This window comes from Sprattus sprattus (genome assembly GCF_963457725.1).
Source record: "Sprattus sprattus genome assembly, chromosome: 12".
Taxonomy (NCBI): Eukaryota; Metazoa; Chordata; class Actinopteri; order Clupeiformes; family Clupeidae; genus Sprattus; species Sprattus sprattus.
In genome coordinates this window covers 56,373-75,000 of record NC_137910.1, presented here as the reverse complement: position 1 = coordinate 75,000, position 18,628 = coordinate 56,373, and the positions used below count along the sequence as shown (strand labels likewise).

The 18,628-nt window shown below is 42.7% G+C and overlaps 1 protein-coding gene across 2 annotated transcripts in view; it reads right to left on the bottom strand.

Moving 5' to 3' along the window:
- Positions 1 to 5,696, bottom strand: part of psme4a (proteasome activator subunit 4a) — a 42,773-nt gene extending 37,077 nt beyond the window's left edge. The window contains exons 1-5 of one of the 2 annotated variants that reach the window (XM_080849376.1): positions 5,196 to 5,696; positions 3,091 to 3,231; positions 2,596 to 2,712; positions 1,921 to 1,977; positions 629 to 673 (exon numbers count right to left, since the gene is read on the bottom strand). In XM_080849376.1, coding sequence (XP_080705502.1) covers positions 629 to 673; positions 1,921 to 1,977; positions 2,596 to 2,712; positions 3,091 to 3,231; positions 5,196 to 5,392 — 557 coding nt within the window. In that variant the 5' untranslated portion in view covers positions 5,393 to 5,696. The remainder of the gene's footprint in view (positions 1 to 628; positions 674 to 1,920; positions 1,978 to 2,595; positions 2,713 to 3,090; positions 3,232 to 5,195) is intronic. The other variant, XM_080849377.1, reaches the window with a different exon arrangement.
- Positions 5,697 to 18,628: the final 12,932 nt, after the last annotated feature.

The window sequence follows — 18,628 nt, the reverse complement described above, 5'->3', positions numbered from 1 at the left end:
GCAATAGTGCTCTCGCAGCACTTCTGAATGGCAGTTATAGTGTTTTTACTACAACTTCCAGTTCATTCCCCCCGATAGCAAAATGGCTTTGAATTCCTAAACCAGCGACGGAAAAGATAAATCTAACTGGAAGCTTGTGTGTATGTACACAGACAGGAGCAGAGCACATATGAGTGAGTGACTGGGCAAATGCACCTTTATACAATTGCACAGAACCACATGCACAGTCTTTCTATGGAACTCTTGGCCACTCAGGATGATTCTAGAATATGGTGTTCAGAACCCTGACGGACAAAGGAACAATAGACCCCAGTGCTTTTGAGCTGCAGAAACTTGCAGCCCTATCCCTAACCCTAACCTTATCCCTATCTATGACTGTAAACACAAACACCCTATCCCTATCTATGACTGTAAACACAAACACCCTATCCCTATCTATGACTGTAAACACAAACACCCTAACAGCCTAACCCTATCTATGACTGTAAACAACAACATACACTTGCAGCCCTATCCCTAACCCTAACCCTCTCTATGACTGAAAACACAAACATTGGTCATCCTGTGTTTGAGGGTGATATGTTAATGAGATTCCAGAATGACCCTGAGAGCAGGAAGTGGTACTTACGGCCTGCAGTTCTTCACCAGGGCTTTGAGCAGGGCGTCCACAGAGCTAGAGAAGAGAAGAGCACACAGGGAGAAGACAGTATGGGAACACAGGAGTCAAAACAGGACATATCAGCAACAGTTCCATATGTTGGTAATGATGAAACGCAACAATCCCATGATGAGAACTAAAACCACATAAACACACATACAACCACACACACACACACACACACACACACACACATAAACACACATACAACCACACAACCACACACACACACATACACACACCACACATACAACCACACACACACACATACACACACACACACACACATACACACACCACACATACAACCACACACACACACATACACACACACACACACACACACATACACACACCACACATACAACCACACACACACACATACACACACACACACACACACACATACAACCACACACACACACATACACACATACACACACATACAACCACACACACACACATACAACCACACACACACACACCCACACACACATTTTGATGCCGTGAACACACATGCACAGCCAGGTCCTGTGCCGTGGGAAACCCCGAGACGAGCATAAAGTGAGAAAGGCGAGTAACATTAGAGTCCAGGGGAAGGGGATGTGTGTGTGTGTGTGTGTGTGTGTGTGTGTGTGTGTGTGTGTGTGTGTGTGTGTGTGTGTGTGTGTGTGTGTGTGTGTGTGGTATGGTATGTGAGAGAGTGTGTGTGCGTTACACAAACCCTGTTGACCACCAGCACCCACCAAAAGAGAAAACCATGTGCCACCTGAGTGCCACTGTTTAGTCACAGCTTTAGGAGAGTGTGTGTGTGTATGTGTATGTGTGTGTGTGTGTGGTGTGTGTGTGTGTGTGTGTGTGTGTGTGTGTGTGTGTGTGTGTGTGTGTGCGTGTGTGCGTGTGTGTGTGCGTGCGTGTGTGAGTGTGTTTGGGGGGGGGGGGGGGGGGGGGGTGGGTTACAGGTGAAGTGCAAGTGTCTGGGGCAAATCCAAGCAGGTCACACAGCAGCATTGCTCTGTGCCTATGAAGCTACTTGTTGATGTTGTTGTCGTTGTTGTTGTTGTTGTTGTTGTTGTTGTTGTTGTTGTTGTTGTGTGGGGTGGTGGGAGGTATCAAGTCTTGCAAGATTGTTTCATTCACACATGCAGTGAGAAGAGGGGGGGGGGGTGGGGGGGGAGAAACAACAGCAAAAGAAGACAGACAAACAATCGCCTCGGAGGGAAACGACACAAACTGGAGCACAGAAGACGTCTCATCCTTACCACCTCTGGGCAAGCTTAACCAATAAATGTCTAGAGGAAGAACGGGGCCGCAGAGAACTGAATGTGAGAGGAGAGAGAGGGGGAGGAGAGAAAGAGAGAGAGAGAGAGAGAGGGAGAGAGAGGAAGAGCGAGAGAAAGAGAGAGGGAGAGGGGGAGGAGAGCAGAAAACAAGAGCAGACTCAGAACATGTGAGTGTGTGTGTGTGTGTATGCACACTCAATGTTCCCAAAGTGTCATGGTGAAGGGCCACCTCTACTACATGGCAAGAGAGGGGGGGGGGGTCTAATACCATCTATGCATTATTAGAGTGGCCAGTTGATGATCACTATAGCAACAACACCAACAAACCCATGACAGGGGTTTCCACGGCCAATCACGGGCAATGCTGCAGAACAGGGGAGGGACTATGGCAGCACTGATGGAATTACACAAGGAAGTGCTTGGCCAGGAACATTACAAATGCCATACTTCACTTCCTGGGATTGAAATGTATTTACGGAACAACCCACTCCACCACCCTTCTTCCTCTAACATTCAGATCAAGGGGGACTTCCAGACCTAATGAAGATAAGGTGTGTGTGTGTGCTTGTGCCTAGCCTACTAACCCTAACCCTAGCCCTAGCCCTAGAACCTGCTACTCTCATTGACCAATGCTTCCTCAGGATGAACACATACCTGGGGAACCAGTGGAGGCCCAGGTGTTCCGTTTTGGAATAGAGGATCCTCTCATGAAGCTCATACAAAGGTTGCCACGGCAACTCCAAATCCTCTCTTGACAGCAGGTCTTTCTTCCTGTTGTGAAGAATTGGATCAAATCAAGGCACATTCGTCATTTCTGTTTGCTCACTCCTTACAGCAAAAACAGACATACAAATTAATACACACAAATACCATAGCCTGCAAATTGGTCCTATATTAAAAAACGTAGCTTTGATATTTGTGATGAATGCCAACTCTTACTTTTTTTTGTAAATAGTTATCGAATATACTTGCTACATTGGCCACAAACCTAAAAGAGGTTTTTCCATTGTCTTTGGCCAAAAATGCAAAGCTACACATATAAAAAAAAACGACTTTCAGTTGAAGGAAAGAACCAAGAAGAGCTATCAGGTTTTCTCAAGTGCACACAAAGCCTTATGGGAAATGAAGTCAAAGAGAGGGTCCACTGACTTGAGCAGGTTGATGAGTAGGCGGGCGAAGCCCTGCATCATGCTGATCTCCAGCCTGGGGATGGTGACCAGCTCGTACAGCAGCTTGATGAACAGCACATGGTCCTCTTTGCTGAACTTCCTGCCGTACAGCCGGAGGTATCTGTTAGAAAGAGGGCAACAGCAGTCATTACAGCTGCAGGTATCTGTGTGAGAGAACACACACACACACACACACACACACACACACACAATATAGTGATATTAGTAGTCATTACAGCTGCAGATATCTGTGTGTGAGAGAGGGCAACAACAGTTATTACAGCCGGAGGTATCTGTGAGAGAGAGAGGCCAACAGCAGTCATTACAGCCGGAGGTATCTGTGTGAGAGAGGGCAACAACAGTCATTACAGCCGGAGGTATCTGTGAGAGAGAGAGGCCAACAGCAGTCATTACAGCCGGAGGTATCTGAGAGAGAGAGAGGCCAAGAGCAGTCATTACAGCCGGAGGTATCTGTGAGAGAGAGAGGCCAAGAGCAGTCATTACAGCCGGAGGTATCTGTGTGAGAGAGGGCAACAGCAGTCATTACAGCTGCAGGTATCTGTGTGACAAGAGGCCAACAGCAGTCGAAGGTGAGGTGGAATGTGACCGGCAAGCATTACTTGCACTGCTTCACTGTTTGAAATACTTATGCAGCTCAATATAACATAGCAACAGGTGCTGCTGGCTAAACAAATACTCAATCTAATGGATGCACCACACAAACCCGAGCTGATCAGTGTCTCTCAGTAGCAAATCTAAACAAACACAGCAATACTGCGGCCATCAAATAAGAAATTGGGTCAATGTTCAAGTTCATAGTTTCAACCTTTAAGCCTCTGATGACTCATGTATGCCAGCCAGGTATTAGTTGGGCAAGGGCAAGCCATAACGCACCGGCAAAATGTTGAGTCATGGCCAACATTCCCACCATGCTCTGGTGTGTCTGTGTGTGTGTGTGATGCTCTGGCATGGGGGTAGAGTTGTGACACCGCAAATGTTTCGGTTGCCATAATAGCCTGTGATACGTCACTGCTTGTTATTGGTATCCCTTTCACAACAACATTTACTGAGGACCACCAAAGTGCAGACCACACGACCGTGCTCACCCAGCCCAGGCTCGGATAACTGTCATAACTGGAACTGGTCACTGATTGCATCATATGTTTGTCTCATCCAAGATGTTTTGTGAGATGAGCACGTGCAGATGGTTGCTTACTTTCAGAAAACTATTTTATCGAGAGCAGGAACTATATGTAGCATGTGACCTTCTTTGCACTATGAATTGTGCTTGAGGTCTTGCTCTGCCCTTTCAACCAGATTATGAAATATACCTTGTTTACCAGTGACACAGCACATTCATTTTAGTCACATAACAAAGCACATACAACTGGAAAATAGACCCCATATGTATCTCTGGTACTGCACACTTATTCTATACCTTCAAACATTAATTTCAAGAGTTGATCACTTTTTGGTATACGTAAGGACTAGTTTACAACTGCCTATTGCAAACATTTTAAATTGTACACAACGGCGACAACAACAACTATCAACTTCCTCTAGAACATTGAAAACAGTGTCAATATGGAGAATCAATTCACGTCACCTCCCATTGACATCTCTCGAACACTCTCATCAATGAAAAACATTGTATAATTGTATTCATTCTTAAGTCTAAGAACCACGACTAACTCGTTTTGTTTACCAAATTCCTGTGTAAGGATGACAACCAACAGCAAGACGACCAAAAACAAGCCACTATTGACATTTTTCGAGCTAGCCCGTTAGCCATCATTCAGGAAGTACACTCGAGTAGCTTACAGAAATAGCGGTCCTTGATTACTCTTAGAATAAGCTTAAGCACTCGTAGACTTAGACTTGCCTATTTTAACCAGGGCGAGATAATTATACAATTGGCCTGTTTTATCCTGCTAAACAGGACATTTGCACTTTGCCATTATTTAAAATGACACAGCTAGCTATCGTTAGCTATTGCTACCCAAATAACCCTAACCCTATTCAGGCATACAGGCAAAAGTATCCACCGACACTCTTGGTAAAAGCAATAGTGAAGATAATACTCACGTAGAAAGTTTTCTTGTCCAAAACAACACGCCTGGCCATATTTCCCGAAGATAGACTGCTCGCCCCAAGTTTTCCTTGATTCTGGCGAGAAAATCGTTTGACTCTTCATCTAATTTGTCCGCATAAGGCAGAAGTTTGTTGTAAACAATGTCTTTTTGAGGGACAAATCCTAATGTGTCAGGCACCTCTTTTATCATATTACAGTTCCCCCGAACGAATTAATATTGTTGATTAGATATAGCGACAACTCCCAAGCCACACTCAAAATGAAATGTGAGCGCTAGCTTAACGAGGGCCAAACTCAACCAGCCAGCCAAATGTATCCGATCTTGTCGCTATGTCATGTAGTCTTAGAAAATATATAATGTATCCCTATAAACTTCTATGCTAACTCGTTTAAAGCCAAATAATCCTGATATGGACTTTTTTGAAGCGTGCGTTTGCTTCGGCTGTCTTTCTTCTGACCTCCAACACTAATAGTTGTTTGTCTGATACCTTTCACTCGTTCCCTCCCCTATGTAGGCTGAGCTGAGCTGGTACACATGCATTCGGCTCACCCAGACACACAACTACGTCAGATTAGCTGCGCCAAAAGGTAGACGCATCAGAATAAAAGTCCTGTTGTTAGCCGAATGTGTCAACTCAATGTGTTACCTTTGTAAACAAATACCCTGCGAAATAGACTACTAAATGAAGGTTCCAGTGTGTGATTTTATTTAAATGAAATCATAAAATTGTATCAGGGCGCTTTACAAAGCCAAGGGCCTAATCTCCCTTAGGGCAAGCACAATGGTGTCGGGGGCAAGGGGAAAAAAAACTGCTAAAATATCCCACTATGAGGAATTTATCAAAGTTTATAACCAGGGTGGATAGGGAGTCGAAAACTCGATTACAAATTCAGTGTAGGGGCAGCCCGAGTGATAGCAGCCCGACACTGGAGCGGCGGAACGTGCTTCAAACCATAAACTACAGCAACCATCAAACCACTGCTTCGAAGGTTGCGTTGGTATGGAAAAACAAAGTGACATATGACGTGAGAAACAGCACCTGCTTCATTCTCTGAATGAACCAGCTGAGTGGTTCATAGCGCAACACACGGACCAGTCAGGTGCCGCCAATGCAACTAGCACCGCCTCGTTTCAAATCTGAATTGAGGCGCCTTCAAAGCAATAAGCATAAAAACTTCAGCGCACAACATTGCGTTTGGTTCGTAGTAGCCTATCTCATACCTTGACAGTCACTACGTGCTTATTGATATATCATCATTATGGAAGCATCAAGGAAGAGAGGCCGTTCTGACATGTGGGAACACTTTATTCTGATGCAGAGATCAACTATCTAATTTAATACCTAGTCGGATTTCAGGTCCAGAGTTAATTAATGGATAGACAATAGCCAATAGTTGAATGTATGTGTAACCCTGCTGAATTTCATTAATTACTATATAAATATAAGTTAGAATAAATAAGTTCATTATAATATAAATAGCATTTAAGGTTCAAAAAGTGAACTGATTTAAATGTTAATTATTCGTTTTATAAGGTATTTGTTATAATGTTTAACCTGTACAAAGGTGAGATGAATGTTTTGTAAAGGTATTTTATTTCTTTAATGTTGGATGATGAGCCAATGATGTTTGAGGTCAAAGGACAGGGACGTGGAGTGATGGGATAGGTGTAGTGAGCAGGTGGATAGAAAAGAAGGTTGTAACGGTATTGTGGAGAAAGAAGTGTTTATTTAAAGTGTTCACCAGTAAAGTTAAGTGAGTTCGACTAGGACTCTTATTACTTTTGGATTGGTGGTTATACTACAACAGTTAAGTGGATAACTCAACCGTTAAATAAGTAAAGTTTAGCTGCTGGACAAGTGGCTAGTTTTCAGGCTAGGACGAAGCTAACAAGCTAGCGACTAGCTAACGTTTTCAGTAGCGAAGTCTGGGGAACCGTGTCATCCGTCTCCATTCATCGGTCATCATTCGTCTGTCATCTGCATCGGGTGACGATACCAGTCGACTCTGCTCCATCTGGATCTTCGGTTGGTACCCGCTGCCGCCCTTCCTCCGCTGTGTATGTGGTTACACACACAGGCTCATTGAAGCAAGGTACCATAACGTTTTAATTTTGCCCTCAAGGTGAAGCAGCCATTTTGTTTTTGGCTTGAACGAACCCAAGCAACGTTCAGGCTTGCAACGTTGAACTGGGGTAACTGTGTATACTGTTTCATGTTGCCGGCTGTTTTATATTCGTTGGGCCCATGTGTTGTACTGTATTGAATGTGCTGTGTATTGAAATGACAACTGAATTATTGCATTGGTTTAATAAGTAAATAGTTCGTATTTTTAAACAGTTGTGTGTATTGATTTGCATAGCATAGCTTAAGTTAAATAAGGAGCCACACCTAGATTATTTTAAGAATTTAGGTTAGCCACCTCTCTTAAAGCTCCACCAAGCTAGAGAGGCGCTACATATGTTGTACCTAGTTGTAATTATCAACTTATTTTGGCTTGGGTGAGAAGGTAAAACTTCAAGAGATAGATTTTAGCCAGGCATGCGTCGACGCACTGTTCTAAAATAATTATTACTAGCCGAGTCAGGTTACCGCCGCCATGTTTACCTAGCCTCGCTGCTAATAAGTATAACTTTGGCTTTCTAACATGCTCTCACACTCCCCCCTCATGGAGGCAGGGGAAGTGCTTGCCTCCAGAGTCTCTTTCACAGCCGTTTTATGTAAGGTCAGCGATTCAAAATAAGTTCTACACATACGTGAAATAATACATTCCCAAAGGCTAGAGAACAACGGTCCCAGCATTACTCCGTAGCAAAGTTAAAAGGTAGAAAGCCATCACAAACACATGGCTAATAAAAATCATATTGTTGTTAAACAGAAATACATATACAAGATGTACCTTGCAGTTTTGCCCTAAAACTATCCTAGTTAAAGCCTGCTTTAGGAGCTTGTTATCGTTCTTCAAACTGTAACGTTACTGAAACTTTAATATTCCACACGGTAGGTCTACTCCAACATGTCTGTCAACAGTCAATGCTGCTGATTGGCGGTTCACTGGCATGTCCCTCCTCCTGCCAACGGCATACTTCCTGATGCAGCACGCAAGTTAGATTGTACTCCCTCTCGCCGCGTTGAATGCTTTCGCATTCGCGTCTCTTTCATAAACTTTCATTAACGCTTTAGGCCTACTGTAAAACGAAAAATGTCAAATTAATCGTTTCAACTCGATTATACGAGTAGGGCCAATAGTTTTCCGCGTCAAAAAAAAGCAAATTCCGTGTCACGTTTTTGGTAATTCCGTGATTCCGCGTCAAAAAAATAAAAACGGCCGTATAATGCCTTTCTGCACGTTAACTGTATGAAAAACTCTGTTGATAGTGATGTTGCCTAGCAACGCTGTTTGCGTGCGTGCAGCACCCACAGTTAAGATACTGTCGAGTTCAGTTTGTCGCTAAGTAGTTGACCATACTGTGCCTTATACATTTCCAATGCTTAAATCATCATTGTTCGACCTGTATGTGAGGCATTATGTGCATACTTAATGAAAGTAAGGGTTTTCATGAAGTTGCTTCTGTAATATATCGTGTATTAAATACCAAATTTTGGGCTACCTGCTCGTGCTATTAGTAGTGATTAGCATGATGCTAAGCGGAGATTTAGCTATGTTCTGTTCTTATGTTGATACGCTGTAATAAAGATGGGTTCAATCCTGTTAAGATTTCGACTGGATGAGATATGAATGACATCCATGTTGCCTAGTGTAATGTCCACTATTATATGTATCTAGTAATATTAGTTGTGTAATTGTTATTGTGTAGCAATAAGTCATGGTAATGTAATTCAGTGCAGTGCTAATTAGTCCCCATAAATTAGACTGCTTGGTAACTCAGTGAATAATACGTGCCCTTCTTAGATTGTTGTTTGCCAGCCATCAACACAACAGAAGACTTAATATTTGTAGTTTTTAATGCGATTGGGAAGATGAGCAAATGAAGTGACTACCCTTGAAAAGGGGGGCTTGGCCGGAGCAGAGTTCAGCGCAGACGTGACATTTTCTGACCGCTTTTGTTCTTTAATTAATGTTTTTTCATTGTTGCGATCGTTGTTGTGTTTATTTGAAAGACATTCAGTCTTACAGGGTAAGATACAGGGGGTTTTGGGCGATTTTGATGCACAAAATTATGTTTCCGTTTGAAAAGTTGCAATTCCGTTTTCAGTGGTCCATTCCGTTTCAGATGGTCCATTCCGCGTATTCCGTCCGTTTTCCGTTTTCGCGGAAAACTATTGGCCCTATACGAGTTTGGAGATCGTTTGACCCCAAAATCGAAATCGCGATCGAAATTCGATTAATTGCACAGCCCTAGTGTGTGTGTTTGTGTGTGCATGTATGTACTGTCATATACTGTAAATGGATGGCAGACGTCTAGACATTCATCGCTCAGGGAGTCCTGTAGTGGAACTACTGTGAAATGTCATCATCATCATTGTTGCTTTGCTCTAGGATGATGAGAATCACATTCATCTTAAATATCTGTGTGACTGAATCTCTGTCTCTCTCTCTCTCTCTCTCTCTCTCTCTCTCTCTCTCTCTTGCAGGAATAGAGCACCAGTTTTACCCGAACCCTAGCCAAGAAGCCGCACAGGAAGACAGAATCAGGGGAGGTTGAGCTCTCGCTCTTGCTCTCTCTTGGAGTTTGTGCATGGCTGCCAAATCCGCATGGTGTTTTTGCTGGTTTTCAGATAATCATTCTAAACAGCAAAACTGACACCTAGCTGGGTACATGCAACACCGAATTCCCTTTAAAAAGAGCCAAGAATGAAAAAGATTGAACTTTCCTGAGAGAAACGAGAGCAGTAAATGCAAATGAGCAGTAAATCACTAGATTCACCAGTTCATATGTAAATAGCATTTTTTTCTGGTTATGCACAGCAAAAATGTCACCTAGCTAGTTACATGCACCACTCACTGTAAAAAAAATCCCGTAAAATGTACGGTGAATACCGGCAGCTGTGGTTGCCAGAATTTCACCGTAAAAAATATGGTTGCTAAAAAGCATACCGTAATGTCTTATACATTGTCACCGTAATTTACTTTAAAAATAACAGTATAATATAAACCTATTTACGGTAATTTGCTTTAAAAATAACTAGTGCTGTCAAACGATTAAAATATTTAATCGCGATTAATCGCATTTTTAGGTAACAAATAAAATTAGAAAGTGCACATTTCAGATAAACAAGGACTCAGCCTATAGTGCAGTTAAACCATGGCTTAATATTTTCTTTTTTCAAGTTTCCTGTGAACATAGAAGTCAGGCCTCTTATTTCAAAAACAATGAACCGTAACAGTTAGGTTACCAATAAAAGGTAAGCCTACTTCTTCTGTGCTTTCAGCCAGCTGCCTGTTGACATTTTCAGACAACAGTGAAGCTCGCTTTTTTTGGCAACACAACTTTTAAAGGTAAACTTTCTATTCAGAAGCTTTTTATCATCCATTTCGCCGTATAGCGCTCACCATTCACTGAAACGTAACGTTAGCCTACTACACAGTTTGGGAGAGCAAAAAGAACGTTAATCGCGCGATAAAAAAATTAAAGGCGTTAAAATGGGCTTGCGTTAACGCCGTTAATAACGCGTTAAACTGACAGCACTAAAAATAACATAATGTAAACTTGTTTACGGTAATTTGCTGTAAAATTAACAGCTACTCTAAAAATAAAACCGTAAAATTTACGATGAAATACTGGCAGCTGTGGTTGCCAGAAATTCACCGTAAAAAATACGGTTGTCAGTAAAACATGTTTAAGGTAAACCAATTTTAAAACTACAGATAAACACAGCACAACGGTTTATTTTTTTTATAAATGTGTTTTACATGCTTTACTATCAAACAAAGTTACAACTCAGACATATATTTTTTACCATGTTCTATTTAAAAAAAAAAAGAAAAAAGAATGAGCACAGAAATATCGTGTGGCTAGACTGAAAGAATGTGTTGGGGAAACTTCCGTATTACAGACCGTTGTGTGGCAAAAGCCTTGACGATCTGTATGTGTGGCAAAAACAGTCTGTGTGTGTGTGTGTAGTGGCTGAGGTTCCCTTCGTATCATCAGTAAATATTTCTTAACATCTTCATTCACTTAACCACTCTTTAGACGGAAACAACGAGATTACGCGTTTAGTGTGTTTAAACAACGGTAGAGAAACAGTGTGTGGGGGACTTCTGTATTACAGACCGTTGTGTGGCAAAAGCTCTGACGATCTGTATGTGTGGCAAAAACAGTCTGTATGTGTGTCTCAAAGGCCTTGCTCGCTCGTTGAGTTGGCGCAGTTGTCTTTTCTTCAACCTGTTCGTTCGTTCGTTAGCTAGCTCCTGATCCTAGGAGAGACTGCAAGGGTAGAAATGTCAGGGGTTTGAGAGTGTGTTGTAATGGTACAATCTAGTGTTGTATAAAAGACACTTGCTCTGTATTCATGTTACAATTCATATTTGTTCTGTAGGACATTATTCTAATCCCATGATGCTAACTTCAAGGGCTATAAGTGACACAATCTGAGGCTAATCTGCCATTCGACATACATATCACCAAATAAACGCTAAATATTGTACAGTTATTGCATAATATGGTATTTCTGCAAAAATAGTTGACTATAAATCAATATGTACCACAATGTTCTAACATTAGATCAAGGATGGCTTCCTCACAGCTAACGTCCATTTTACTTATGTTAGCTACCATCATCAGACAGAGCAAGCTACATTGGATGGAACTAATGCTAGCTTAGCATAACATGTCAGTTAAAGATGAGTTTACCACAATGTTTTAACTTAACATCACATTTCACCTTTCGTTTAGCTAACGTTATCCTCAATCAGGGGACAAACAAGCTAGCTAGTTAACATTCGTACATTAGTTGACCTTACCTTGGATGTGTTGTTGGTGAGTTCGCGCACTTTTCTGTGTCTTCTCTATTCTTCAACCTGTTCATCCCGTAGCTCGTTCAGTTGTGACGCTAACAGGCTTGTCGCTGCCTGTCCTGGCAGTAATAGTTGAGAGCTTAATTTAAGACCTACAATATTCTGTTTGCCCTCACAGCATTCGTGTAGCATATAAACAACAAACCGAGTCGATTAGACATATAAAAAGTCGTGTAGATATCCTGTATTCACATAAAATATGTCCCAGTAACTGAGTCAGAGAGTCCGCCATCTTGTTTCGATATTTTTGATTACTCCCGCCCGTTAGGTGGCTTAACGACTCGATCGTGACGAGTGATAAAAGCATGACATTTGGAGAGAACATTAGGCTATAAATACAAGATGTGCATTCACAATTTTAGTCAAGGAAATAAATATCACCATTCCAGATGTAGGCCTATTTAATCTGTAATTAAGACAGAAGAACACTGTTATTTTTACAGCGATTACGTGCTTGTGATATTATGGTATTTTCCCGTGAATTTGAACATGAACATTTTATATTTTCTTTACATTTTATATGTGTGTTTTCTACTGATTGACAGTAAAAAATAAAGTTATCTATTGTTTTTTGATTAAGGGTAATGCAATGTATTTTCTACAGTTTTAGATTTTACTTTCTTTTACCGATGCTATTTGACAGTTTTTTACCGTAATTTCAACGATTTTTTTTTTTTTTTACAGTGTACTGTTACTGTGAAATGTCAATCATCATCATTGTTGTTTTGCTCTAGGCTGGGCACATTCATCTTAAATATCTGAGTGACCGACTCTCTCTCTCTCTCTCTCGCTCGCTCGCTCTCTCTCTTGGAGTTTGTGCATGGCTGCCAAATCCACTTGGCGTTTTTGCTGGTTTTCAGATAATCATTCAAAACGGCAAAACTGTCACCTAGCTAGTTACATGCACCACTGAATTACCTACAAAACGAACCAAGAATTACTAATTGGAGCGTTAAATGTATATGGTTGGATTCACATTTACCGGCAGCCGCCATTTTTATTTAAACTAGAGACGACTCAAGTCTGAGCCTGATTGGCCTGTTAAGCAAAACGCATGCTCAACATTGCTCAATGATTGGCTCAGCTCTGCTCAACCATTGGTCGCTAGTAGGGACTTAGCAGTTTGACGGGCCGAGGAAGGCCCATCTCCCCCCAAGTCCCTAGGTTAGTAATCAGTAGGTTGCCAGTTCGATTCCCTGTCGAAGCATCCTTGAGCAAGACAGTAGGCCTGTGTACATGTGTCAGTTTAACCCACCCAATTTATTGAATCGTCACAAGTAGGTGTGAAGATTTTTAAGGGAAACGGCTCTTGTTGTTAGGTGTATTCATAGAGCGAAATTTGAACCGGTTACCTTGCGCATGCGCAAAGACGACGGAGATGTGCTCACACCTTGTTTGTTTACTAACAACATCAACGTGGATCCGCATCGTGCACAGGCAGTGTAGTGCCTAAAAGTTCCCTTCTTTCTATCAGTAGATAGTTCTTAACATTTTCTTTGAATAACTACTCTCAGACGGAAAGAAAATGAGTCGTATGTTTTTCAACAACGGTAAAAAACTGTGTTTTCTTCGTCTTTTACTGAATTCTGACCAGTGCCGCAAATGTGATACTTTAATGCGCGAGCTTCCAAGCAATGCAATGCATGAGCACTCAAACGTATTTTCAAGCTGAGCGTCAGTCACAACATAGACATAGTCAGTCAAAACCCACAGAAAGTTCAAAATGCCCGGCATATGTTGTGCTGATGGATGCGACACCAGTCGCAAAAATAACCCAAATAAACAATTGAATTGTATACCAAAAGATTTAGATCGGCGGAATTAATGGTTAGCTATAAATGGTTGGTTGCAAATTATAAGAGACAACTAGCAGCTAACAGCTAACTCCCGATTGTGCAGTCAACACTCTGTATTTTCCTGCACCACTATCCATGGAGATGTTGATTTTGTGTTCAGAGCCTGGGAATGACTGACATGTTAAGTGAAATGCAGCACGTTGATACAATCGTGAACAATTGCTGTGCCTTATCAGAGCTAAACTCTCCTGACTAAGCTTGAGTGCTAATAGTTAGCGCGCTACTAGCGAACTTTACTAAAGGCTTTAGCTAGCCCACATTGGCATTCTTACCCACCACTAAAATAAATCGGTTGATAACCGCTGTTTGAGTAACTTAGATGTCCTGTGATGACACATGTGTTTTGCCTCCAGAAGCCATTTATTGCCACAATTGCTGCGCCTTATCAGAGCTAAACTCTCCTGACTAAGCTAGAGTGCCAATAGTTAGTGAACTGCTAGCGAATTTTACTAAAGGCTGTAGCTACACCTAGCTAGCCCACATTGGCACTCTTAACCACCACTAAAATAAATCTGTTGATAATCGCTGTTTGAGTAACTTAGATGTCCATACATGTGTTTTGCCTCCAGATGCCATTTATTGGTGTCGTTCACCCATCCTGCAACTGCATATTGATATGCATCTGTACTCTTGAAAGCCTTCAGGCTATCTCCGGTGTATGGGGATGGATTGTGTACAGGTTGGGTCATCTCCACGCAGTCACGCATGCGCTTAACACTCCCTATGAGTGGATTCCCTGTCACTGCCATCCCCATGTTACATCGGCCTTATTTGACCCACCCTTTTTGAGCTGATCGATCGGGGTAGACCACCTCTCTCGAAAGGCTCAGACATCGTCGGTAAAATGACCGGGTCAAATTTAGGCGTGAGCTACATAAGGCAATTATAAGCGAATTACGAGCTTTTACCGGCTTAAACGTGATTTGGGTGGGTTAAATTGACATGTATTCGGGCCTACTGAAACCCTAATTGCTCTTGATGTGCAGTGTGCCATTAGTGTACATATAAAAATGTGTATACAGCCTTGTTTGAAATTCTACATCCTTCATTTTTCTGATTTATTTCACCCTTACTGTATAACAGTCATACACATACTTATTTATTCCTGCTCTTCTAGCATCCGCTAAATGACTAAATGTAAATGTAAATTTGAACAAGATGCAGAGGGTTCGGGTCCTGAGGCACGTGGAAATGCCAGCTACCTTTCAGGCAGCCCCCCTTGGTCAGAGCTTGGAACCCCTGACTATCTTTGTCCAGTTTTCTTTTTCAAAAGTGCAGTATTGCAAGCATTGCAAAAAACTAAACATATAAAATAAATAAAAAACAAACATATTGAACATATGAAACATATATAAACATATACATTTATAAAATATAAAACACATAAAATGTATACAATCTAGAAACTAAAACTGAAACAATAATCCAAACAGGGTGAATCCCCATCTGGACTGGACTTTTTAACAAAGCTTGAGGCGGTCTTGTCATGGTCTTGAAGGGACCCAGTAGCAGCTACTATCTTCTGCCTCAGCTTGGCAGGTACTAAGTGCTGGTCACCATTGTCTGCCAGTTCCAGAAGCAGCAAGGCCAGTGTCTCTACTTCCTCCAATCCTGGCAGATGCATATGGCTCTGTTTCATCAGGACATCCTGCAGTGCAGGGCTATCCTCTTCCTCCACCTGCTGTTCTTATGTAAAGCTGACATGTGTCCTGCTGATGCTGTCCATGTGGTCCTCCTCTGACTCTGACCACACGACCACACCCTCATCTTCCGACTCCTCGTCGCTCTGTTCAGCAGACTCCTCATGGTCACCTTCAGGAGACTCCTCAATGTCACAAGACTGCTCTTCTTCAACTGCACATATGTAACGTATAAACAACAAATGTGTCAGGACAGTTAAACAGTGTTGACAGAAAGGAGTGGGTATGTAAGTAAGTGCTGTACTGTGTGAATTTACTCTTTTTTTGCATAGTAATCCCTGGCAGAGAAGTCAGTGGACTGGCATGCTGCATACTCCATGCCGAGAAGTTCCTCCTCCTCTGGGCTCTGGGTAGGGCAGAGGAGCAATGAAGTGTGCACGCCTCAAGACAGCAGGACATGGCAGGGGGGTGTAGCTGCCAGCAGCTTAAGATAGGGCAGAATTCCTGTCTGCGATGGTGTAGCCGCAGCAGTGTGTGCCTCATACAGGAGGGTCTGGTATAGGTCTCGGCGCTCCACATACCACTCGTCATGGCCCTGCTGCAAGAGTCTGTGCACCTTACTCATTGAGATGGAGTTAAGCCGGTCGCCTAGCTGGATGACCACACCTTTATCAATGGCACGCTTACCACACAGAATGGCAGGGAACATGCACCTGATGGCTGGGGCAAGCTTCATCAAAATTTTGGGACTGTATGCCATCCACAGGTGCTGTTGTTCATTTTCCATATCTGGCAGCCTCACCTTCTCACAAAATGAACACTTGAGCTTCTCCGTCAACAGGGTGTAGTGGTTCTTAATCCTGCACACTTGCCGAGCATAGCTGCCAAAGCCTTTTAGCTCCAGGTATTCCCCTGGTGGTGCACAGCAGTTGGTGTTGGGGCAGCGTATCTTAGCTTGCATGACGCCGACTCTCCAGAAGAAGGCAGGAGTGGTGAAAAAGGCCAGCATGTTGGGCATTGCTCCCTTGACAGATGTTGGTAGAGGAGGCGGGTGGAGCTCCATCTTCTTCTTCAACAGCTTTCTCTCCTCTGGCGTTCCTGTACGTGGACGAGCGTTCAAACAGACCGTATGTTTCGTCCTGTTTAAGCCACTTGACATTAGGAGCTGCCATACCAAGGCCTTGACTAGATGCAGGTGGTTGGTCCCAGTATCTCTGCCATCCCTCCAGCACTACGCCCCCAGAGTCTGAGGAAAAGGCCTCTGCTTGGGATGTGCTGGGTGTGTTTTCCCCTGGTTTGAGCTCTTCCCACGTGGTAAGCTGTGTGGAGACAGGCACCTCGGACTCGTGAAGGCGTTTTTCTGAAGAGACACACACAAATTGCATCCAGTGCTTTAAAATAATACATTCCATTGAGTAGACCCATGTCATTAGACCAATACACACATGTATTAACTACCTGCAGCAGTCAACAGTTCCTGCTCAAACCTGGTGACATTGCAATCAGCCTTCTTTGTTTTCTGTTTCAACAAGAAATGCCTTTGTGATGAGAGTGATCAGAGGTGCTTATTTTATTTATCAACAAAACAGTAAGAGATTGTCAGTCGGCCACTCTCTTGGCTTCCTCAGTACAGTGCAGCCTTGCCTCTCCCTGCCTGTACAGGGATTTTGGGGTACTGGTGTTGTTTGAGGTGGGACTGTAACTGAGGCTTGTAGGTGAATTCTTTCCCACAAACATCGCACTTATTTTCCTTGGCTACATGGGTCTTCATGTGTCGTGTCAGGTTCGATTTCAAACTGAAAGTTTTGCTGCACACGTTGCACTTCTCCATGTTTCAAGAAACCTATACAGCATGGAAACAGGGATAGAAAGTTTTCAGTTTAACTTCTCCCTATCCAAAATCATATTTAATGGCAAGAGGCTCAATTCACAGGAACCTGTCAAATCTGCATGTGTAAACAATGGCGTTTGAGCCGGTTTTCAAATAATCATTCACCACCGCAAAACTGACACCTAGCTGGTTAAATACATCACAGACTTACCTACAAAAGGAGCCAAGAATTAAGACGTTTGAATTAACCTGAGAGAAACGAGAGCATTAAATGTATAACGCTGGATTCGCCGGTTCATATGTAAAAAATTGCATTTCTGCCGGTTTTCAAAGAATTATTCAACACAGCAAAACTGACACCTAGCTGGCTAGATGCACCACCGAATTACCTTTAAAAAGAGCCCAGATTTAAGAAATTTAAACTTACCAGAGAGAAACGAGAGCATTACATGTATATCGCTGGAGTCAATGTTTACTGGCTGCCGCCATCTGTATTTAAAATTCGCCGGTGCATATGTAAACTATAGCGTTTTTGCCGGTTTTCAGGGTAAAATTCAAAACTGGCACCTAGCTGGCTACATGCACCATCGAATTACCTTTAAAAAGAGCCCAGATTTAGATTTAGGATTAACAACAAAGACATTCAATTCAATTTTATTTGTATAGCGCCATAACAATACAATTGCCTCTAGGCGCTTAACAGAGCCCAGAGCCTAGACCCCCTTAGTGCATGCACAATGGCAACGGGCAAGAAAAAACTCCGTTAGGCAGGAAGAAACCTTAAGCAGAACCACGGCACATAAGGGGGGACCCATCTGCTTGAGGTCAGCCGGGTGGAGATAGGAAGGGGGAGGGTTGTGTGGCAGAAGGGGAAAGGAAGCAACAGGGGTTGTACACAGCCAGCATTTGGTCGCGGGACATATATACAGACATCCGGTGGTAAAATACATGATAGGGGCAAGACCGGTTTACTGTACTAATAGGGTAACTGAACATGAACTCACCTGCATACAACTGAGATGCTTGCTTGCATTTGTCCAGTGAGCATCGACTGCCTCTGCTGACTTAAAGAGGTGGATTCCATCAATATCAAGGCCAGCAGGTCCCTTGAACTCTGCAAT